We start from the raw sequence: 24,670 nt of genomic DNA on the forward strand, positions 1-24,670 counted from the left end.
AGCCCTTATTTAACGAACTAAATAACTTCAAGGGTGGAGAGGGGCTGCTGATGGTATTTCTTTATGAATTTGAAGGAGGGGAAGTCATGGTAATTGAGTCAGTTTCACCCTAACAGTTGTTTGTTTGTTTATGAATCCTTGATTATTACAACTGCCAAGAATATATTGCTACTAAACCAGTAAACATATAAACCCTCCTCTCCTATTCCCCTTCAGTCCCCACTTTAAACCCCTCTCCATCCAAACTACTCTCCTCTCACCTGACCTATTTTCCTGTCCAGCAAGACTGCTCGCTGGAGAGAAAAACAGAGATATTGCTGTTGTTTTCCATCCCCCTGTTCTAATTTGTTGTTCGTTAATGCAGCCCTCACACCTGAGCCATTGGGAGTCAGGGGAATACCGCCAGTGAGCGACCACAACACATGCTCAGAGTAGGAAAGCTGTTCACGGCAGAGCTCAGCCTGTTTCACCAAGGTGGCTCTGCTCAAACTGCAGCAAAACTGAAGGGAAGGTTTAACCGTGGCGACTCGGGGTGGCGTCCGTAAAACGAAGCGTTTAGAGTGCACAGATGAGAAGTTCAACAAGTATCTACACAGGATAACAAAAATCTGAAATGTGGCACAGGTTGATGGGCAGGCGTGTTTTCTGAGACCACGTGGTTGGGTGCAGCTGTCTCAGGGAGCGCTGAGGTGAGCCCTTCCGCTTCGCTGGAGCGGAACGAGTGTGGCACACGCACACACACACAAACTTACACACGCGCAGGTAAAGAGTAGCTTTTGACAGTGCAACCGCGAGAACAGGACAGCTGTGTTCATCAGATAGCACAGGTCACTGCCTCATTAACACACACAAATACACTCTGATGTGACAAATTCAAATCAGACATAAAACTCTGAATAGCCTACGATTTACTTCTATGTACCTGATTACTCAGCTGTTTGGACATGTTTGAAATCACAAAATACAGAAAAGGTGGTGCTGTGACTCTTTTATGGATAATCACTTCAGTGTTTAAGTGTGTACTCTTGTTCTTATCTTGATCATAGCAGCCCTAAATCTGCACGCTCCAACGATTGCTGAAGTATAAACAAATAATTTCCCTCACACAGTGTGTCTACATGTGTACCACAGGCACGCATACAGCACATGCTGGACTACAAATTCGCAGGGCTTTTTTTTTTTTCCTGAATAGCAGTAAATCATGCATACTGCTGCATCGTTCAGAGGTATTATGATAGCAGAAGAAAGGTGCACACTCAAAGACAAAGTACATGTAAACGTCAAAAGCAGCAGATAACCTTCACTCCCATCCCAGAGTGAGGTTTATACACAGAAACACACAAGCCTGTCGCTGTAACCCTAACTGCTCATCAGCAAAGTCATGAGCCCAACCACACAAACACTGTCTGACCACACTTGAAGGAGAGCTGAGCTGCTCTGTGACTGCCCCTCCACTTCACACATATACCACTGGAATATTATTTACTGCTGTTTCACACATTTTGCTTACACAGACAATTATGGTTGCTGAAGTTTAAACAACCTGCGGCCTGCTTTATTAGGCCTGCAGGTTACATTTTCATCACATCACAAGAGGAAGTGTATTTTTATTGGCTTACTTTACTTTAAGGCTTTTATAGCTCTACTGTGTTTCTGCGACATCTTCTGCCTGTGTAGTCTGCACAGAATACACAGTGATACGTGCTGTGTTTGTATCTGCGAGGACTGCGCAGCACCGTGTCAGCCGAGGTTACAGGGCAAAGTTTGCTTACCTGTCGATGATGACAGGGTCTGATGGGGTCTCGTTCCTGTTGCCACAACTCTTCTTATCACAGCATCGACTGGAGGGAGGCAAGAGAAGAGGAGAGGGGCAGAGACAGTGGAGAGTTAGTCATTAAGATTGATGAGCAATACAGAGAGGAAGATAAGTTACAGCACAGAGAACAGGAAGTAAGATGAGTGTAAAGGAAAGAGAAAGAGGAGTAAAAGGGCGTGAGATTTTTGGGGAGTTTAAGAAGAAGCATGAGCTGGATTTTTGCTGGTCTTGTCGAGGTAAGACTGGGGCTCTAGTGTTACAGCAGGTGAGATCAGCAGGGTGATCTTAGGCAAAGTTTGGATGAGAAGAGCAAAAAAACAGTGAGCTTGAATGGGCCTGGATACAAACTTGAATTAGCCCCCAGGGCTCAGGTTAGCTCCATTTCTGTCAGACATCACATAACCAGACATCTTATGTTCTCTATTTTTCCTCAGTGCTTATCCCCTCCCGCTATCCCGCCTCTCTCTCCAGCTCTTTCTCTCAGAAGTGGGTCACAGAGTGGTCCCACTGGACCTGGGGAGTAGTGCATGCTGGGTAGAAGGGGGTTGCATACTGATGTGACGAGTCTTTTCTGAAGCATTTGACTGCAGCACAATGTAAAAGTGTCTTGTGAGACGTCAACCCCCTATTTCCCCCCCAAAAGAATTGTTGTGCCTACCTTTTCTTCTTTGTCTGCTCGTCTGTGTGTACAGTATGCATGTCTGCGTGTACCTCTGTTTGACTACATGTGTGCATCTCCTGTATATGTGTGGGAGGAGATGGAGAAAGACACAAAAGAGAGTGAGTGAGGGAGGAGAGAGAGAATGACCCCCCCCCATTTTCTTGAGTCCCTCAGGACAGGAGGCTTGGAGAGGCAGATCAGATTTCTGATCTCGACCGTTTCCTGCAGCATATGAAAACAAGTGGTCCAAATTGCCTTGTGTGATAACCAGGAAGTGGCTACACTTTTGCCACTAGCCATTTTTCCACATGTAACTCAACGTGTATTTCTAGATCACTGGTTTGTGCAGGACAATCACATGCAGTGCAATGCTTTTGCTGATTCGAAATGCATGTGATGGCCAATGAGAGCTTTGCTTGCATACTATGTTTTAGTAAGTCAGTGTGTGTGGATGTGTGTGTGTGTCTGTATTTTACATGTAATTTGAGTCCGTCCCCCTCAGCACATAGCTCACTGTCAGGACACAGCAAACTGCATGTATTACACAGACTAAGGAGGATGGGTTTGAGTAATGAGCTTTTCCTTGTCCTAATTAGCTGAACATGAGAGAGATGCACACACACACACACACATCCCTACCAACAGAAATAGGCCAGGGCCCATCTCCCCAACCCACTTTGTGGAAAACGATAAGATTCCTACTGTAATTTAGCAGTGCTCCTTCTGTCTTTGCCCCATCCTTACACCATCAGAGACACATCCGGCATAAGAAAAACACTTGTCTGGATCTGGACTGTAAAGCAACAGCCTGGTCGATAAGAGGGAGCAGGGGCGCGGTGTGTTTTGTCTTACCTGCACATGATCTCATGGGTCAACAGGACTCGACACATCTCTGGATTTTTATCCTGGCCTTCATAGACAATCGCCTAAAAAAAAAAAATTAAAATTATGATCATTATGATTTTGATTTTTCTATGTGGCATCCTTAAGAAAAAGGGTCAACCACAATGTAGTGGCAAATAAAAAAATAAAAATCAGAGGAGTGTGCGTGTGTGTGTGTGTGTGTGTGTGTGTGTGTGTGTGTGTGTGCGCGTCTTTCATCTGAGAGTAATGTTGTCTATCTGGCAAAGGTGTGTATCGTGGGAATCCAGTCCTCCTGAACAGGAACGCTCTGTTCTGACAGAGACAGTAAGAGAGAAACTGTGTGTGTGTGTGTGCGTGTGTGTGCATGCCTGTGTGTGTGCATATTTGTTTGTCCATGCATGTGTGTTTATATGTGGTGTACAGTGAGCAGTTGGACTGCCAGACTGGAGTATAGTGCACCATCTGGTCCATACAACAAACCGTCCAAAAATCTAGTCTGGTTACCCCTCCAACCCCACTCAGCATGCTCTCCAGGGCTGTGATCACCCTGCTCACACGTGCACACACACACACACACACACATATACACGGACAGATAGAGAGAGAAACATGCAAAAACACACACATGCATGTGCACACACAAACAACATCCCCTCCAACTCCTTTCATTCTAAGGCAAACTCTCTTCAAGCCTAATGGCACTAGAGGCAGAATTGGCAAAACAAAAGACCTGATATCAAAACAGCACTGAAGAGGCTTATTTTCTTCATTGTCTAATTCATCCTAACGGAGAATTCCCTTAGTGTGCACCAGTCGACATGTGCTGCTCTGTATTTCATTGTGTGATTGAATTGGCCATAACACACTTTGGGATAGTTTGTTCTGTTTCACATTGAGGAAATGAGGGTCAAGGTCCTCAAAGAGTGAGCTGGCATGCATCACTGTCTCTCTCAAACACTAACACAACCGCTCCTGCAACTCAACTGCAATATTCACACACTACACGTGCACAATCACACAGTCTCACTCACATGCACGCATACACAGCCCGATGCTTGTAAAAACACACACACACACACACACACACAGACACAAACACGATCCCCAGTTACTGGCTGCTGTGCAGAGGTAGAGTATGAGGACACATGTCCTCTACTTTTCTGGGCCTCTGTAAATGTATTCCACAGGTAAGACAGGTCGTTTATCAAGCAGGCTGTGCCGTGCTGAAGTTGAGGGTCTCAGACACAGGCATGCAGTGGGGCGAGGGGGGGTGAGGAGAAGGTGGAGGGTGGCGGGCAACATTCAGAGCAACACAAGCATCAAAGTGTTGCAGATTATAATTCTGTCAGCCTATAGTTTAACGCAGAACCCTTTACCTGTTTAGTCATAGAGTCAATGAGACGAACATATAAGTCCTGTTCAGTCCTGATCCCTGCAGAGACAGAGACAGAGACAGAAAGAGAGAGGGAGCGAGAGAGATAGATAGATAGATAGAGAGAGAGAGAGAGAGAGAGAGAGAGAAATTGTTAAACTTGCAAGTTTCAAAACCAAAAAGAAAGCTTTCCCAGATTTGGGGGATATTTCAAATCACAACTTGTATTCATTCTGACTTTCCCCATGAGGGACTCGAGAGAAACTAAATGAGTCCAAACTGTTACTAATGACGTTCAGTATTTGTTGCATCCTGCCAGTTTACTTGAAACTAGACGATTTAATCTCTTCGCCCTGTTGAATTTATCTCTGAAATCATTTCATGTGAAAATGCCACAGAGGAAGGAATCAGTGTAATTTATATATTCAGCGGAGACACCAAGACAAAAATAAATAAATATAATAAAATAAAATAAACGTTAAGAAGGACATTTATAAACATTTCATTTAGCTGATTTGATTAATTAAGAGTAATCTCCTGCAATAATAATAATAATAATCATAATAAATAATAATGAATAAATAAATAAAAACAGAGATCTCCTAAAACATTTGTTCCCTGAGTTTCTCACTTTGCTTTCGTGTATCATTCACTCACTGCTTTTGTTGTTGCTGCAGAGAAATTATGGAAGCTGAACTCACCGTTACTGTAGAGGAGCTGAAGTCTATAATGGATCCCATTGTTGGTCTTTTCCCCCGTCGTTTCCTATGAAAATTAAACCAAACAGAGCCGGTCAGAGCAAGCAAACCATCTCCTCCTGGGACTTTTACTGCGGGTCGGCAACTTGATATTTTTAGATGACCAACATCTTAGGTCTCTGTGTGATCGAACTGAAATCACTGCACTTCGTTTCTATCATCTACACCACCACAAAAAAGAAAGAAATAAAACAAGAAAAGGTTCTGTTTGCAACCTGAACAAGTTTTCTTTATCATATTTGACAAAATATATATATAGAAACGTAACCTCTTAACAATTTGTTATTTTGTAATAACTGTTTCTTTACAAATGAACCTTCTTTACAACTCTATTCAAACTATATTGGTTATGGAAAGTATATTTGTAATGTTCCTGCAGTCATTTAACACGTTTCGAATTTAATTACATTATATTAAAATAATAGATTTGTTTTGTTTTTTTTTTCTTTATCAAATCAGTCCCGGCGTAATGTTAAAATGTGCTGTTAGGACCGACCAACACTATGAGGACATTTGGACCTAATAAATAAACAATCCGACAGTAAACGCTGTGGTATAACGTGGCTGAATGTGTAGGTTTTAACGCCACTGCACTATTACACTTGATCTACAGACCAAATACTAATATTGATGTTTGTTTAAAAAAAAAAAAGAAATATCTTGCCTGCAGGAATAGGCTACACGCTGTGCTGAACTGCTATAAAAATATGAGTCAACATCATTAGTGGGTAGACAAAACTGCGCACAAAAGTTTTTATACTCTTGATTTATACCTCCGTGTAAATCGGTCTAACATTATTATCGAAGGTTGTGTAATTATAAAGAAAAGCAAAAATAATCTGAAGTCTGAAAGTGTTTCAGGAAACCACACGTAAAAAAATCACATCAGGGAAGCCTTCAGGACCAATGAACCCTGCTGTGTGCGTCTGGACACTTGGTTAGTACGCGTCTGGTAATTTATCACTGCGACTTAACAGGCCAGAAAACCGTGTCGGTCATCAGCCAACGCACCGAGGCAATTATACAATACACGCTTATTTTTGAAAAAAAAAATGTAGAATTGTCAAATTGAGAAAATGTTTTGATGAAATGTACAAACTCACCTTTTCCTTCTCCACAAAGTCAACGAAGGTGGTTCTCTCTATTTCCACCGGCTGACCCTGTCTGTCGTATAAAGCCAGGACGAAGTGGAAGAAGTTGGACTTGCGAAGATTGGAGGGCGGCTGTTTCTCGAAGTGAGCCCGAGCGAGACCCACTCCGCTGCGGACACAAGCACAAACCAGCACCATCCACAACGACGGCAATTAAAATCAGTTCATTAATGAAAATGCAACATAAGAGAGATCTGCTTTTAAAATCCAAGCTACGCTCGATTATGCTTCAATTACTCTCCCTTCTAAAACTCGTAATTACAGACGAATTAATGAAAACTTCTTTCTGATGCGCACAAGCGTTTTGAGGTTTTCGGGGGCAGTAATTAAACAAATAGGTTAAAGTATTAAAGAACAGGCCTAAACTTGTTAAATACACCCTACTAATTATAAATGTAATTAGGAGAGATCAATTGGTAGGCCTGTAGTCGATAAATTGTGATTATTTTCTTTTTTAAACCTCCCAACCTGATTAATATTTCAGATTTGTATTTTTATTTGTCAGAAAAACTGCTAAATAGAAGTTGAAAAACAGATGTGCACACGGTCGATGAAATGTAACCTGTTCTGCTTTATCAAAGAGAAAACAACTACTAAAGTGAGTTAAAAGCCTAAACATAAACTCGCTGCTACATTCCCACACACCAAAGTTAATCTAAAACTATATTAAAACCGTTGAAGCTTCTTTGCGTCCAGAAATATGTTATCCAAGTCACAAACAGCATTTTATCATATTGGAATTGGATCTAGAAACTTATAAAGCCAGCGGGAACAGTGGTTATCCAACAACTACGTCCTCTGGGAACGTCTGCCGCCCCAAGTGATACTGTCGCTCCGTCTTTAACACCGCAGATCTTAACGTGCTCTCCCCCGGTCTCCACACCCCGGTGTCAGCGCAGCGCCAAGGCCGCCTCGGGCTCACCTCTGGGCGGCTGTGTTGGCGTCCAGCACTCCGGCGCCCTGCATCCATGTCCGAACCGCGTTCATCCCGGCCACCATGGGCTCTTCTTTCATACTACTCCCACTCCTCTGGATGCTCTCGTGGACGCCAAACATCAAAACGCACCTTCGCACTGTCGCTATCTCTCTCTCTCTCCTCTCTCTCCCTCTATCCTCCTCTCTTTGGCTCCCTCCTTTTTTTTCCTGCCTCCCCTCCTCTCGCGTCTGTTTGATCGCGCTGTCAGAGGAGCAAAGTGGCGCGGTCTATTTCACTTGGCGTTTAGTTGCGCCTGTGTTTCTCAAAGTAAACAAAAGATGCGACATGTGGAAGGAAAAGGGGAGCTGTCAACATCCAGGGTTAGCTGCACCTCATGTCAGCGACTCCAGAAGAAAAAAAGGGGAAGCGGCAGCTATGAAGATGAACACCGTGAGCGCGATGAAAAGGGAAGAGCAAGATGAGAGGCAGCACCGACTTGGCGACAGTCCCTCGGATCAAGGTGCAGCTGACAAAAACACAAGCAAAATGACAATTTGGGGGAAAAAAATGGCAAAAAGTCCACAGTGAGAAAACCAAACAGATGAAACACGCTTCACTCTCCTTCGCTCCGTTTCTTTATTTACAGTCTTCTTTGTTCATGTGAATAAAACGGAAGATTACGCGCAATTAAGAGACAGTCCTGGGTAACAGTGGCTCCGCTCCTCGTCAGCTCCTGCTCGGGTGATTTGCGCTCTTTTCTTCCCTGAGGAATCACTTTGGACCATCTCTGGGATGCCAAACAGCAGAGAACTAGTAGGTGAGGGAGGCGTGGTCTACGCGGCGAGTAGGAACGCCCCCAAACACAGTTAATAACACGGACAATCAGCTGTCCACCAACCCGACCAGCACGCTGCCTGCCCGTCTGCCTGCTGTCCCCGCCTCGTCCCACGCAGTGTTCCGCCCCAGACACTTCGCTGCGCACGGTGTGTGCGTCTGCTCGTGTGTGTGTGTATATGTCTGTGTGCGTGTGTGTGTGTGTGTGTGTGTGTGTGTGTGTGTGTGTGAGAGAGAGAGAGAGCGTCTACGTTTTTTTTGTGCATGTGCTTAGAGTTGACAATTAATGCATCCCCGCCTATCAAACATCAAATCGGGGAAGGACATTTAGTTTGTCCACAAAGACTAAAAGGCAGAGCGGAGAGGAGACCCAGGCATGGCTGAAATATCTATCGTCATACTTGCTGCGTTGTCACTTAAGCTGCAGCTATGAAAATGTGTTCAAAACAAGACGAAACAGAATCCGATCAAATTTTGAAATGAACGTCAGATAAAACCTATTTTATCTCGTTATTGTGCGACAAAAACGCGCAGAAGTACAGGAAGAGGAATACATTTGAGGAACAGCTCTTATCTGTGCAGATTTAATTACGCTTAACTACCTAAGTGTCTGTGCGTCAAATTAATTCAACATAAACAAATGAAGCTCCGTGGTTGAATTTTCTACATCGCCCATGAGTGTTTTTAAATGAACCAGCTGTGATGAAATACCAAACTGGCTTTATTTGAACATAAAATGAAATGTAAATGTAGTATTTTCCTCACAAGAGCAGAATCAGTTGCGTTGAGCAGTCCAAGTGTTCACTCAGAGTATCAACTCTGAAAGATTATGAGCTTAAGAAAAGTTTCAGCTCACCAAAAAGCCTGGCAGACGCTGCGCACATTTTTCTGTTACAGCCCGCTGGTTTAAAATCAGCTTTGATTAGATGCATTACATAAATCTTGCGGGACTAAATGCTGAATCCAACATAAATATGAGGATTACAGTTAAACTGTGCTGTGTCCCACTGTCCAAAAAAAAAAAAAAAAAAAAATCGCAATTACTCAAAAACAACTAATCAAAAACAAAACAAAAAAAAATAAAAAAAAGTGTAACAAATCATTTGCATGGTTGCTCAGAGAACCATGAAACTGTGTGCTCAAATGCATGAAAACTGTTCATAAGTCCATTTTGCAGAAAGTGAGGACGCACTCATCCTGTTGCCCATCAGTCCTGGTTTTCCCCATCATTACAGTCATTTCATAATTGTCAAATTGAATTGTCTGGGGGCCATCTGTTCAATAAGTACTGTTTGCTTAATTATAATGAAATGGAAAGAATGACAGAGCCGGTTTTTATTAGGAGGGCGTTTCTAAAAGATTAAGATCTTTATCAAGAATTGTTGAATTCAATCAGATACGATGAAATTGTTGGGAAAACTGAGCAATGACAAGTCTCAAACATTCCATCATGCATTACAATAAACGCGCACGGTTTTGTTCTCGCAAAGTAAAAGTAGTTTTACTTTCATTTTAACAATGCTATGACATTTTCTTAATAGGGTGCTGTATCCCTGTCCTCTGCGCAGCCAGCAGACTGAAACACAAGAGCCTCGGCCACTTGCAGAGTCCGATAAATGCCATAAACGGTCAAGGTTAGACACCAAACCCCCGCAATCATCTCATTGTCTATAGCTGTGTATTTATGTCTCCTGCTGTGGGAGGAGAAATGTGAGCACCCTACCACGTAAGTACACGATACAATAAATAGTGATAAATACAAGCAACTTGAGATAAAAAGTATCACACTTACGCTCAAGCTTCAGGTTTACGCACCCCCCCCCCCCCACACACACACACACTGACACACACACACACACGTTCAGAGTTATCCTTCAGCACATTTGTTTGATTGTGGCCGGTTCACTCGCCATGATCTGTCTGCCTTGGTCGGCATGCGGGCAAGCGCGAACACGGTAGGCCCCTGGGATGGCGTATATTTATATCCCCGGGCACCAACACACACCGTTAGCCCAAATATCACTGTCTCAGTGTCCAAAAACAGAGAAGCCTGTTGGGGTCCGATGATCCAGCCATGTTAATACTGAGATTTACTAACTGCATGTCACCCAGGCAGGTTTACAAATATCTCTGGCCATTACTCACATGCAGGAATGCGCACGCCATGTAAACGATGTAAAGGTGTGCATGTATGTGTGTAAAGGACTTATGTTCAAGTGTCCACATATGGGAAGGCCGTTAAATATTCCCTACGTTATAACTCTGTTAGACATTTGCAAGTAACGGATCAGAGACGGATTGTGGGCGCTGCCTCCTGTACAACCACCAGATGTTCTCGTAAATCAAAAGGTTGGACTGATGATAATAATGGCCTGATTGAATTGAAGACTCATAAAAATGACTAGTTGTACAAAACAGGCATATGCTTATGAGAATGGGCCTTATGTCTAACAATATGCTCCCTAGTAGACATAAAAGAGACAAATATAGACGTTAACAACTTAGACTTGTAGACAAGATACCAGCTGACTGGAATTTCACTGGCACCAGTATAAAAACAATGCCATCATGGTTGCGCATACTTAAATGGTTTCAAAAATTTGCAAGGGAATATTAAACTGAAAGAAGTGCAGATTTGAAAATGAAATCAGAGCCAAACAATGACAACTAATACTAATACTTAAAGAATGCTTTATTTTCATCTGCCGCACAGCTTAATGCTGATCTTTTCCACTTTTTTGTTCAGGTAACTGGGATCCTATTAAGGAGAAGTCCCCGGTAACTGTGGTTGGTACAATATTGCCATCTAGTGGCTTTAAAGAGCTATTGCACAACCAAACATACAGTAAAAACTATCACTTCGGTCTGTTGGATTCTCAAATGTAGCACTTGCATACTAAACAGCATGCAGATAAATGCCATCTGTCCAAATTGCAGTTTCTCTGTGCCCATTAATTAATACGGTCAACAAATGTGGACAAGGTCAATGAGGCTGTGGATTCATGAGAACAAGTTGGGAATGTAATTGATCTTGTAGGCAGCATCAGAAGATAAACTGTTCATGTGGATTCAGTTTAACCCTGCAGCCAGAAAAATACAGCATCAGATGTCACTGAAAACATATAAATGTTGTCTTAAAGGGGATTTACAGAAGCCTCTTTTTCTTTTTTCCTTTTTTTTTGGTTGTTCTTGTTTTGAGTGAATATGTGTCTTTGTTTTAAGTTGGGTTTTTAAATTTCATGATCATATGACTTTTCAGTTTTTTTGGGGAAGAGTTATCCTGCCATTCCCCTACATGCAGAAGTCAACATCTCTGATTTCTAAATAGGAACACGGTTCAGCTAAATGCTTAATTTAAAAATAACTAAAGCATGGTCACTTTTTGAGAAAAAGATTTTTCTTGAAACACATTTGATATAATGAAAAACAAAAAACAAACAAAAAAAAAGCTTAAATTAGATGAAAGACGTACAAATAACCCTAGTTTTATGTAGCAGGCTATTGTAACTAATGGTTTTACAGTGTTTGTTCCATAAATGTAATATGATGTCTATGACTTGAGTGTGACTACTGGGTAAGAAGGAAAATTCCTAATTTATTTGGTTATTTAGAATTAACAATTAGTAAAAATTCAAACTGAAAAAGACAAGTCACTTTTGTTTTAGCCCATATGTTCATTTTACTCACATTTGTAAAATAGTGTCATAGTCTAGCCATGTTTTGCTTTTTTCTGTAAGGTTTTGCTCAATTGAACAACATAAGATCATGCATTGGTTTTTCTGTGCCTAAAGTCATTTATAAAATTGAACCTCTCTCTAATTTCATGATTCACACAAAAAGAGCAGAAATGGTCTGTGCATTTCCCAAGATTACTTCTGTTCAGCTCCTCAAGAATAGCCCGAGTTGCTGGAAAGTGGTATCATCAAGAGTGGGAAGCCCATGACTCAATATACTGTGTACCACTGTCTGTGTAAAACCATCAAACAAGTTGATTTCATTGGCAACCTTTGACCTATGTTAAGAGCCACACAGAGTGTGTTCTTCCTCTGAGATGTGCACACAGGACATCATTACAGTGGCACTGAAGCCAAGGTCATGGCTGATTCACCAGTACTCACAATGTGCAAAGAGTATTTTCTTTGACATCACTTCTTCTTGTGCTTCTTGTAATAGTTTAATAGTTTTTTTTTTCATTTTGGTAATAATTTAAGCAAACATTTGATGAATCCAGCTTTGAAAATGAGGGGATTTGATGTTTTTCTTTATCACATATAACAGAAAACTGTGTGTCTTTCAGCTTTGGAGTGCTGATTAGATTAAAACAAGCTATGTGAATATGTGTCCCTGGACTGTGGAAAGTCAAAGTGGGCACTTTTCACCATTTTCAATTTGACTGTTTATCAAGAAAGAAATAAAGGATAAATGCATAAAATAATGGAAGATTAATGAATAAAGAAAAAAAATAATGATTAGCTGCAGTCCTACATCAACACAGTAATGCACTTTTTAACACCTTAATATCAGAACTCAACATACAGCTAAATGACTATCAGCACTTTCGAGATGTTCAGATGTAGTGTAGAAATTTTACTTTCCATGATGCCAACAGTGCTATTACAGGACTTTCAGCAGATCACCCCGTTCTTCAATGTTACGTTACAAGGGGGAAAAAAAACACAAAAAGTAGAAACATTTCCCAAAAATGTGTCAAGTCACCTTTAACATAAAGCTAGAAAGTTAAAAAAAAAAAAAAAAAAGTCAAATGTCAGTGGCATCGTGTTTAAAAGATGTGATATACTGGCACCGAAAGTGCTTAACAACACTTGACCTCCTCTTCTGCTTTTTTTTTTTTTGATAGGGAAGTGAAGAGAAGGTTAATCTCCTGCCCACAGATAGCTTACTGATCCATTTTGGGAAAGAGGTTAATAGTCTGTGGGGTGGATGTTGTTTATTGTTTATTTGGGCTTTTCTTACATGTGATGTGGAATTTTGGTAATAGTGTTAGTGTATTCACTTCCAGTCACACTGGCTGTTTGGATCTGCCTACCTCCGACCACAATAAGTACCCATAAACTGATACTGTGCATCCGGTTTATTTAAATAATCATGTGTTCTGTTTTCACTATTAGTGTAAAGACACAAACGCCCACAATTTCCAGGTGCATTGTGAACTGCAATTAAAGATGAGATGCATGTATTTGGATGATGATTATATGGATTTCAGAGAGAAAAACTACCTTAACATTTTGGGTAAGAGGATTCTTCAGACTGTTCAGAGAAATTTGAAGAATGAGGAATTGCAGAGACAAAAAAAGGTCAGTGTTTCATACAAATATACTCTATAGAGTTCCTTGTTTTTTCCTTTTATCTGACCCAAAAAAACAATCAGAGAATATAAGCTCACTCTTTAGTTCAACTGCTCCTAAGTAATGTGCTGCTACTGTTTGTAAGGTTGAGTAAACCACCCATACTTCCTCTGGTTACCGTAACTTTGTAACTTTCAGATTTTAGCAGTGACTAATGTTAATAGTCCTACAGGAATCAGCACCTTCTGTGGGTTAGAGGTCAGTACCTCATTAGAACTTGAGGAGGGATTTGTTGGGTTTTTGTAAAGTACCTTGAGAAGATTGTATTGTAATTTGATGCTATACAAATAAACTGACTTGAACTTGAATTGATTATATCTCAGGGAGTCTAAATAGTTAATGCCATTTTCTCACTAATATTACTTCATAGGTGATGATTTCTGTAAAATCTTCACTTTTATTGTTTGTCTGCTCAACTAATGTAAAATTATAGCTACTCACTGCCAATAATATTGTGATTTAAATGAAACAATAGTTGCCTCCATGAGAAAGGAGAGTGAGAGAGATGAAAGGCGCTCACACCACAAAAACTCTACCTGAGTCTCTTGACACATAACAAGAAATACACTACACGTCATATCTCCTCCCAAACTAACAGGCAACAGCTCAAAGCGAAATGGCAGCTCTGTGATTTGTTGCAGAGTGAGGAGGACAGTTTCCACAAAAGGCCACACTTTCACCTAAGTGGTGTTCTCTGCAAAAGGTACAAGGAGGCTACTAAAAGGGTAGAGGTAATGCTGCACAGACTTGAGGAAGGCCTTTCCTATGGAATTTCTTCATCCTCTTCTTCAAATTTTGGCAATCCATTTATTGTAATTCCAGAACAAAGGAAAATCCAATATTCACTAAAAGGATGCACTGGCAAACAAAACAATTCTGCTAAACTGAATTTTATTTCTTTGCATGTCAATAAGAATAGTTACATACTACAAATGGGATGATATGATGTAAAAAAGATAAATATGAATATTGAAAAGCATACAAATAAACATTCCTTGAGATGTTCAGAGCAAAGGGTCTCTTCTTTTATTCTTGTTTTTTATTTTTTTTATGTCGGTTCTTTTTGTTCTTCTTCTTATCTCTCAATCTGTAATGAAAAACAAAAAAATGAGGTAGTTGGTCTGAAATAACTCAGACTTTCTAAATATGTCCCAAACAAACAAGCTAAATGCATTTATATAGCCCTTTTCAAAACAGACGTTACACCCTTTTGTACATCATCAGAGGTCCTCAATTCTAAATTAGTAAAGTAAAAGAAGTAATTAACAGTAATAACATTTACTTAACAAAACTCACAATGCAGTATATTTATGTATAAAATGATCTCTTGAGAAGAATTTTACATTTTTTTTTTACAGAATTTTAACTGACTCATTGATCATAAAAACACACCTCAGGCAGCAGTGAAATGTAATTGTTATAAAAAAAAAACCAAGAGGCAAAACGAAGAAGAGACAGAGCAAAGTACTGTGTCCACAGTCTGGTTTGTAGGTGACTGGCAAAGATGAGAACACTTCTTCTTCTTCTCCTTTCGGCTGCTCCCTTCAGGGGTCGCCACAGCGAATCATCTGCCTCCATTTAACCCTATCCTCTGTATCCTCCTCACCCACACCAACTATCCTCATGTCCTCCTTCACTACATCCAAGAACCTCCTCTTTGGTCTTCCTCTAGGCCTCCTTCCTGGCAGCTCTAACCTCAGCATCCTTTTACCAATGTATTCACTGTCCCTCCTCTGAACATGTCCAAACCATCTCAGTCTGGCTTCCCTGGCTTTTTCTCCAAAACATCTAACATGAGCTGTCCCTCTGATGTCCTCATTCCTGATCCTATCCATCCTCGTCACTCCCAGAGAGAACCTCAACATCTTCAGCTCTGCTACCTCCAGCTCTGCCTCCTGTCTTTGTCTCAGTGCCACTGTCTCTAAACCAGACAACATTGCTGGTCTCACCACTGTCTTGTCCACCTTTCCTTTCATTCTTGCTGACACTCTTTTGTCACACATCACACCTGTGGAAATAAATAAATACAGAATCTCCCACTTTAAACCACTGGGAGGCACTAACCTGAAGTGGTTCCACTCACTCCATTGTGAGTTACAGAGAGCATCCTTTGCCCGTATACACAAAGTCTTGGCCTTGTGCTTGATTTCAAACTGACACATATCAGTAGAGTGGACTGTCAAGGTCTAAGGAAAAAAAAAGACCTATCAGTCACTATTGTAGTGCAATATTTAACCATTTGTCACAAGCTAAGGGATTTCCTGTCACTGCAAATAGTGTTGGAAATTTGATTAGGCTTTATTCTTTTCACCCAGTGCAGCACTACATTAGTTCCATTACCCAAAATTTGCATCACAATTAATAGGTTCCACTTACTTTTCTGGCTTTTGAATCAGTGCATGGGTTGTCACATCTTTTGCACCCCCTCCTGAGCTGTGCAATCTGGAAAGTGAGAGGGAAGTAGGAGTGGGGACTGCTCCAGGAACTTGGGTAACTCCACTCTATCATTGTCTTATTGACTTTACTGATCCTCACCTTGTCAGGTTTCACTATCAAGGGTTAAAACAAAAAATTAAGTGTTAGATGTAACCAAAAACACAGAGAAAAGGAAATATAAACACACAAAATAGAACGAGTTACTGCGTAAAGACAACATGCTGGGGGTCTTACCTATCTCTGACAAGAAGAAGTATTTAGAGTAGTTCTCCACCAGGAAGTGCTCAGTCCTCACGTAGACAGTGATGTGGATCTGCTTGCTCTCCTCAGCATAGGGGCAGTGCTGCTCATCCTGGCAGGAGATCCCATGTCCGCTACTGTCCAGAGAACAGCTGAAGTTACTCTGGCCTGAGCACATCCAATGCTGACCACTGGCATCCACAGAACATTGGGTATGAATGCCATCCAAAGCACTGCACAAAGCAAAAAAATAAATGTCTCTGTGTATATGTTTATCTAAAGATCAAACAGATTTTGTAGTTTTGGCTTTGATTTGCATGCCAAGAACGTGCAATAACTTTTCATGGAGATTGAATAAAAATACTGCTGTAGCAAAACATCTATGATTCAAGAGCATTTACGGCTTATTTTATATAAAATATAATCCAAAGACATGACCTTCAAATGAGATCATAAAAAGCACTTTCTTATGTTTGCTTTCATGAAGAGCTATTTATGGATGTCACTGTGTAGTCTCGGCTCTGACATGAGTCTGAACAATGTGTTATTGTTGGAGAGGGAAACAGAAAACATTTCAGTGGTTTGTGAGCTTACCGTCGAACTTTGATAAATGCTACTTTGCCAACCCGACTGCTGTGCCACGTCCAAGAGCAGTGGAACTCTCCACTGTAATTTTGAGCAGTGCACTTCAAATAATCATCTGACGAAAGAGTCACATAAACATGGACAGATGGGAACACATGCATGCATGCATACACACACAAGAAGCATTTTTTAGTAGAAACATTTTAAAACTTCACCAATTCTACCTGCTGGATCACTGTGACAGCATGATGCTTATATTATACCTTGGTCATTTTTCACCAGGATCTTCTTCTTCTTGGTTTCATCCTCTTGGATGAGGACCACAGTGTGATTAAGGAGTGACCCATCCTTGTTGTGACAGGTGTATTTGCCTCCTCCTAAGCTTTCTTCCAGCTGCACCGAATATAAGTTCCCTCTCTGTGCTTCCTCCACTCCGTTCTTCTTCCAAAAAATATCCTGACTTATGTTGTCTGTCCTCAGCACGTCCTCTGGTGACCCCAAGCAGCTCAAGGGTTGCTGAGCCAGAGAGCCATCCACCTCCACAATGAGAACTAGCGGAGAAAACCAACACACATGTGAAAATAGAAATATCTGAACATGGTCTAATGTGGTCTCATAGAGATGATACATACTATTGGGAAGCAGAGCCCAGTGTCTCAGAGGACTTTGGCAACTTGCAGTCAGAAATGCTGAGATGATAGTGACCACTAGGAGCATCATCTGGACGACAGAGAGAAGACAGAGAGGGATGTGATGACATGAATGTGAAGAAGGGAAAAGAGAGAGAAAAAAAAAAACAACAAACTTATAAGAAGGCAAACAACAAATTAATAACATCAGTATGCCCTATTTATAAAACAAAAGTCAAATTCTTGCTTTAATTAATCAATACAATAATTTAAGTCCATACATTGAACAATATAGAAACAATAAGACTGCAATAGTAAATTGAATAAAACACAATCAAAATAAAAACAAGGGTAAAAAAAAAAAAATCTCAACACCCAAGTTTGCAAACTAGACTAGAGAATTATGCTGCTAATATTTCTGGCATTACAAATTTACACAAATATAAATGTCCTCCATCGCAGTGAAAATGTACATACTTCTTTATAGTCAATAGCAATGTTAAAAATAAAGCCTTGCTATATCAATGTGAACTCCATCAAAATACTAGATGTGTGGTACAGAAACAGCTGCTTATGGTTATTAATGGCACAGACTGTAGCCTACAGGTTTTATTCGCATTGACCGCTCATTTAAAGCTACACTGTTTAATTCCTGTCTGTTACATTGGCTAAAGGTAAGCAGGTAACAACCTAACAAATCAGTCATCTTACCTTGGTATTAATGTCCAGGGTGAATGGGGATTGTGCGACATTGAGCGACTTTTATAGTCGCTTATGTCGCAAATTTCCCGACGTCGTCCTGTAAAGTCCAGACTTCGCTTTTCAGTCTGCCGCACTATTCAGAAGTCACCCCAGCTTACTACCACCTACGCGCTGATTCTTGAAACACAGCGTCATTACAGGGGTATCCTTAGGTGTTTGTAGGCCTACTGAACCCGGTATCTCCGTTTGCTAATTGCAGTTATTAGGTAGCCGAGCTACCTGTGTGGTTAAGGGTTAAGGACCTTTTGATACGTAAACAGGATGAAACATAACTTTCGATGAGAGCGATAGCACACCTGCTTGAAGCCAAGCCTTCTGTCCCCGCTCTGCAGGGGCTTTTTGTTCCTCGTGATGGCATTTCGTTATTACGTTTCCCTCAGGACACAGAAATCTAAACAAAACAGGAAAACTGTGAATCCTCCACAGGTAAACACCCAGAAGCGAACCAATTATCATGTTAGGTGAAACTTGGTGCACAGCAGCACCTGCTAGCACTGAGCTAAAAGTAAACAAAAGATGTGACTTCAGACTGGGCCCACCTTGGAGAGGAACTGGAGAAAATAAATTATTGTAACTGAGAAAACCTACTTTGGCGGTCTGTAGACAGAACTTTTGCGCACTTCATCGCTATCCCGGCAAACACAGCAGCAACTTCCTGGCCAAACTTTCAGAATAAAAGGGCATTACTTGCAAATGCTTAAATTGTCCCAAAATTGTTTTATATCAAAACGCATACTATGATTTAATAAGGAGGACTGGTGTAATGTTGAGACTAAAAGTAATCTGTTTGATTGGTAAAGCGCAATGATTAAAATACAGTGATTTACTAGGCTGATTTATCCTTGCACAACTATCTACCAACACTAATACAACAGACACTTATTGCAGCCCAATATTTTTGATTATTTTAAGGAGATGACCATTACAGTATATACATGAAACTACCAAAATGTAAAACTAATTTTTAAACTACACAAGTATATTTACATATGTATGGTGCTTTGATAGAGTTAGAAGACTACCATGGCGTTCATAGACTTCATAAATATCACCACATTAGTCTTCATAGATGTCATCACATTATAATTATTATATCAGATATAATTATGTTTATTTATTATAGAAAAGAGTTCCTGTGGTTGCTCTACCTTTTATCTACTAACATAAAATAACACTGGAGAACATCATCTACAACTGCATTTTGATTATATTCTCTATGATAAGAATTCTGATTGTATTTTCTTCATTTATAATCCCAGCCATTGCCCTGTCTTGCTGTTTATTGCCTGTGTGTCCTCTGTTAGTAAACAATAGGCAACAATACTGTGTGTCATACAATGTGTGTGACGATGAGGCTGGGAGATTTTTAATACAATAGACTGGCAGTATAGATTCGGTTTCATATTTCGCTCTGGTGTGATGCAACAGTGTGTGTGTGTGTGTGTATGTTTGTATACAGGTGCTTTTACAAAGCCAATTAATGATGTCAGTGCATTTCCACTCTGATTTGGAAACATCAGGGTGTTTATTCTCTGAATGATGACAAACACTTCTGCCATTTGTTTGTTTGAGAGTTAGAGTCAAAATTCCATCAAAATAAACAGTTTCCCAACAAGAAACACCAGATTAAATTAATAATCAGTGTTCAGTGTTTAAAATGTGCATGTAATACTTTAGTAAAATTTGTACATTCAAATCATATAGTATCGTGTTATTTATATTGTTGTTTCTGTTTCTGTTTATTTTTGTTTGTTTAATTTTCAGTGTTTTTAAAAATTTTTTTTTTTTATTTGTTTGAAATGTCAGATGAAAAGGTACAAATCGTAGATACCTATTTTTCAATATTCTTCACATTCAGGAGCTATATTTAGGACAGCGTCTCATAATATAATAGTATAGTATTAATCCTTGTACCTTGTAGAGCTTTTGTTTAAATGACGTAGGAGTTGCATCATCTTTCAAACAGGTCTGTCAACCTTTAGTTCACTCAGGTTTATTTATAGCCACACAAATCTCTCTGCATATGATGTATATCTTATGATATATATTATGAATTATAACAAAGTAAACCACAAAGGGAGCAGCCCATTTAGTCTATAAGAAGGCCATTACTCATCATCACCCGTTCAGAGAGAACTAAAACCTCAAAGTGAAACCAGGAAAGAAGGTGCAATAGTATGATAACATGATAGGATAGTCTGAAAGTCTGAAAGAATAATAAAAAGGACAGGGAGATATTGAAATAACAAAAATCTAAGGAAACATGAGGAGGTCAGAGAATGGGACTTAGGCCAACTAGGTAGACAAACAAAGCATTGGATTTCTCATGGCCTGTCACTGTGTGAATTTACAGCATTAGTTAAACAACAGCATTTTGAGCAGACCAACAGTGGACTGAAAATTAAACTAACATTTCATTTTACGTTATTTGGTAAAACTGTGTTGTTACACATGTCGCTTACAATATTTAGCCATGCGCTACGTTTTTCTTCAGCATTTATTTCCTTTATGAATCTTTTATTACCCAGATCTTCATTTGTGTCTAATTATTAAAGCAGGTTACGGGGGTTAGAAGGTCTTGAGAGTGGAATTTCTCTCTGTACTTTCCAGTTTAGTATTTAATGTATTACTTTTTGAAGGAACAATAATGCCTTGATTCATGCCTTGGGTACCTATAAGGTCATTTGAAATTAGGCAGCAACATGAACATTCATAATGAAACCTTTAGTCACAGTCTTGGAAATTATAGTCTTGTAGTTGGTTTTACATTTAAAGCCAGAGTTCAGCCCAGACAAAGCATGTTCCTTCTTTGTCACATGCACTTTGTTTTGTGTAATACTACACTGAATTTCTGAAACATGTTGAGAAAGGTTACAAAATCAGCCTATTCATTAACACTTCCTTCTATACAGAAATTAGATCCTTGGAGTTAAATTTGATAATCTTACAGTGGGTGAAGGTTTTGTGTTCATGTTTTTGAATCTCCACAAGACACACAGGGGTGCACTTGCCTTCCTAAACTGGATGCCTGTAGTTTGTCACTTGTACTGTTTTTTGAGTATGAATTACATTAAAGAAAAACAATACCTAATAATATAAAAACTGAACTCTAGTCTATAAAGACTATACCATGATTGATGTCAAAATTTCTTTCCTGGATTTTAATGAGATAAGGAGTAAAATCAAAATAAGAAGGGACACATGTTCATTCTCAGGGACTATATACAATATACTGTGTATTATTATTATTAATACAGTGGGGTCTGTGATAACCCAGTCAATGAGGAGGTGACACCAATGCCAACAAGCCCAAGAATTAAATACTAATGGCTTTGGGATTCTTGGATGCACGAAGTGGCCTTATTGTAGGATTCATGTCTGACCACAAGATGTCCCCAGAGGTTTAGGTGTCCACCTGTAAATAGCATTACAGTTTATACTGAAACGAAGAGCTGTCTAACTAATTGAGTTCAGAACTATGAGATCCTTGTTGTGTATTCAGTTACTCAGTCAGCAAAACTGAAACAATAATATTACTTTGCTCATCCAGTGCCACATGTGCACTTTTGCTTAGTACAGATTCAGGTTTAATTGAGCATGGCTGGTGTCTTCCCTCAACGTTCTGCAGCTGTTGAGAATTACACGGCTGGAAGGAGGCTCTGCATGGGCTTGTGAGCTGTAGTGCTGCACTGGAATGTCTCCCAGATGCCCCCAATCCGTAACAGCTGGAATGAAATCATAGCAATGATCTCATCTATGTTTGGTGGAACATAAGTGAAGAGAAAAGAAGAAGAAGAAAGTGATGATGCTGTGTGTGAGGTAGAAAGTGTTAAGCAAAACAGCTAATACAAAGTCAAGTCATATAAAGTGCTGAATTTTACAACCTGATCCGTATTGCTTTCTCTATTATCGATCTCTTCGTGATTCTAGGATACAGCAGATTTGATTTTCAATGGACAGATCTTAGTGGTATTTTCATTTGTTCTAAGACTTATTAGGTGGATGTGTCTGTGTTTTAATAACATTTGTGTGGAAAATGGAAACTGATTGTGGATGCTGATTCACAGACTGGTGGAACTTTCTCTGACTGGGAACATAACATAATGTACTGTGATCTGCTCTTAACATTCCTCTCAGCAGAAAACCACTCATTAATAAAAGGCCAGATTTATTGTGTTCATAACAATGAAGCCAAACTGTCATGTGAAGCCAGGGGAGATTTGACAAGAGAGAGCTGCTGAAACACACAAGAAAGCTTCTCGACAAACCATACTGGACTGTTCATTGTTTATGTACAAAGGAGATTAATTGATGTGTTGATTGTTGTTCTTCACCAAACCACTGTTTTATACCTTTTCATTAACACTGTCAGTTTTATTTCAGTTTGAAGACATTTCCAGTAGACGCAGGTATTTTTGATTTTTCCTTATCACAGAACGAGAATAGTTATAGTCTGCAATAATTTTAGCAGCTCAGTGTGGATGAACTACAGCAGAGCCTTGTGGTAAATTCTATCTTCCTAATGACTACATACTAACAACAAATGTGTGAACTGAAGAGAATATACTAACTCGCCATCGATACATTTTAGCAGTGATGTTCCCCTTACTAATGACTGAAATAATATGCAGTTATTGCTAGCGGACTCATCTTGACAGGCCTAATATGTGACACATGAAAGGTGGGTTAAATCTTTATAGGAAGGCAGCGACAAACTGCCAGAGCAATGAGGGATGAGAAGTCCAATAAAACGAGAAGTCATATTTGTGGATTTTTTTTCTCATAACAGGCAATACCCTAAGAACAGGCAAGTGTGAAATAGGTAGACTGACAGAGTTATGGAGGCACAATAGACAATCTCGTGGCCAGCTAAAGGAAATGGGCTCAGTATATGCTGTATAGTGAGAGGATGACTGCAGAATGAGGAACAGGGAAGTGTTACTATAGGCCAGGTGGCTGTGGCAGGGCCTGAAATGATGGGAGAGTTGACAAACAGGCAGAAACAGAGACTGAATGACTAAGAATGGCTAAGACTATACAGAAGAAATTCTCTTCTCATTGTTACAAGAATTTTATTGTGCATTCAAATCAAACTCTTAAGGTTTTCCTTATGTCTACTACAGACACAAATACATTGCCACAATGCAGTAAGAAGAGCAAAAATGGCCCTAAGTCCTTGTGTGAACTGTTTACTTAATCTCCTCAAATAAATACTCCAAAGACTGTTGGTTAAACAAAAAAATTCTCGTACCCCGTCACAACCAATAACTGTCGACTCAAAGCTTCTTGAGTTTGTCTGACTTTAGATCAGATCTTCTCTTGATAGAAGTCAAGCAGAGTGGAACCAAAGCTCCACCAAAGTCTCTTTCAGAGATAATACGAGAGTTAACAGAGTTCAATAAGTTTTAATGTGAGACTTTCACTGCAGATGAGTTATTAATGAAACCGCCGTCCCACAATGCCACAGTCTCTATCATCCTCTGTCAGGAAAATACAGCCTGGCGCTGCTTCGTTTATCGTCCTCTCTCAGAAGAACAAGGTCAGTGAGGGGTAGCCTGCTGGAGAGACTGGGTAGGTGGAGGGATTTTCTCTGGCATTATATCACCTTTTCCCAGACTCCCTATAATGTTTCTCTAAACTCAAGAAAAGTTACTTTATTTAAGTATTGGCTCAACCTTCACAGCAAAAACTTAAAATACAATGTTTTTTTTAACTAAGAAGAGAGTTCAGTGTTGAAAAGATCAGTGTGATCCAAATGTCTATCAAATGTCCTGAAGTTTATCTTAACAAAGAGACTTATTTTATCTAGCAAAGAGTGTTCTTTTCTTCATCTTTGATGAAGAATTCTCAAGGACAGGTCTGATGATATCTCAATAGAAAAAAAAAAGAGGAGGGTGGGAAAAATGAGCTTAAGAATACAGCAACTCAAGAAAATGTTGTGGACATTGATTTTTTCCCTTTCTGCTCTGAGAAGCATGAGATTATTTGAGGGAAAGTACACATTGACTTCTTTGCTGTAAAGACAGGAGGGAGACAAGTTCATTATCCCATGATTGATATAAATACTTTCAATTATAGTTGGTATTGTTGAATTACCTTGAGGAGGAGAGCTAAAGGCAAAGTTGTTAGTAACTTTCCTCTTTTTCACATACTTGTTAGTTAAAATGATGACAGAGTGCAGGAGTCTGGTATTGTGGTATTACCTTTAGATTACATTTGCTCTAAACACTTACTGGCTTGGCCAAGACTGTTGATAATAAAAATGCAGGATTAGTTTCAG

The 24,670-nt window shown here is 39.9% G+C and overlaps 2 protein-coding genes across 5 annotated transcripts in view; both read right to left on the reverse strand.

The window, feature by feature from the left end:
• ebf1a (EBF transcription factor 1a) overlaps nt 1–8,467 on the reverse strand; it is a 54,173-nt gene extending 45,706 nt beyond the window's left edge. For 3 of the 4 annotated variants that reach the window (XM_026329940.2, XM_026329939.2, XM_026329937.2), the window contains exons 1-6: nt 7,545–8,466; nt 6,575–6,731; nt 5,415–5,478; nt 4,718–4,773; nt 3,330–3,403; nt 1,773–1,841 (exon numbers count right to left, since the gene is read on the reverse strand). In XM_026329940.2, coding sequence (XP_026185725.1) covers nt 1,773–1,841; nt 3,330–3,403; nt 4,718–4,773; nt 5,415–5,478; nt 6,575–6,731; nt 7,545–7,678 — 554 coding nt within the window. In that variant the 5' untranslated portion in view covers nt 7,679–8,466. Of the gene's footprint in view, nt 1–1,772; nt 1,842–3,329; nt 3,404–4,717; nt 4,774–5,414; nt 5,479–6,574; nt 6,732–7,544 lie in introns of all 4 variants that reach the window. The other variant, XM_026329938.2, reaches the window with a different exon arrangement.
• Nucleotides 8,468–14,657: 6,190 nt separating this feature from the next.
• On the reverse strand, nt 14,658–19,027 carry il12ba (interleukin 12Ba). The gene is made up of 9 exons (XM_026329942.1): nt 18,979–19,027; nt 18,340–18,781; nt 17,632–17,719; nt 17,263–17,550; nt 17,009–17,114; nt 16,409–16,647; nt 16,115–16,287; nt 15,803–15,924; nt 14,658–14,825 (listed from the first exon to the last, which is right to left on the reverse strand). The coding sequence occupies exons 3-9, from the start codon at nt 17,717–17,719 to the stop codon at nt 14,765–14,767; spliced, it is 1,077 nt and encodes a 358-aa protein (XP_026185727.1). The 5' UTR covers nt 18,340–18,781; nt 18,979–19,027; the 3' UTR covers nt 14,658–14,764.
• Between the last annotated feature and the right edge of the window lie 5,643 nt (nt 19,028–24,670).

This window comes from Mastacembelus armatus, chromosome 10, assembly GCF_900324485.2.
Source record: "Mastacembelus armatus chromosome 10, fMasArm1.2, whole genome shotgun sequence".
NCBI lineage: Eukaryota > Metazoa > Chordata > Actinopteri > Synbranchiformes > Mastacembelidae > Mastacembelus > Mastacembelus armatus.

What these genes read in the sequence shown, in the direction of transcription:
- il12ba (XM_026329942.1), bottom strand. Translation starts at nt 17,719, where the DNA reads ATGATGCTCCTAGTGGTCACTATCATCTCAGCATTTCTGACTGCAAGT. An exon ending in CCTGGTGAAAAATGACCAAG is followed by an intron (nt 17,115 to 17,262) that starts GTATAATATAAG and finishes CTCTTTCGTCAG; the next exon opens with ATGATTATTTGAAGTGCACT. An exon ending in GCATTTATCAAAGTTCGACG is followed by an intron (nt 16,648 to 17,008) that starts GTAAGCTCACAA and finishes TGCTTTGTGCAG; the next exon opens with TGCTTTGGATGGCATTCATA.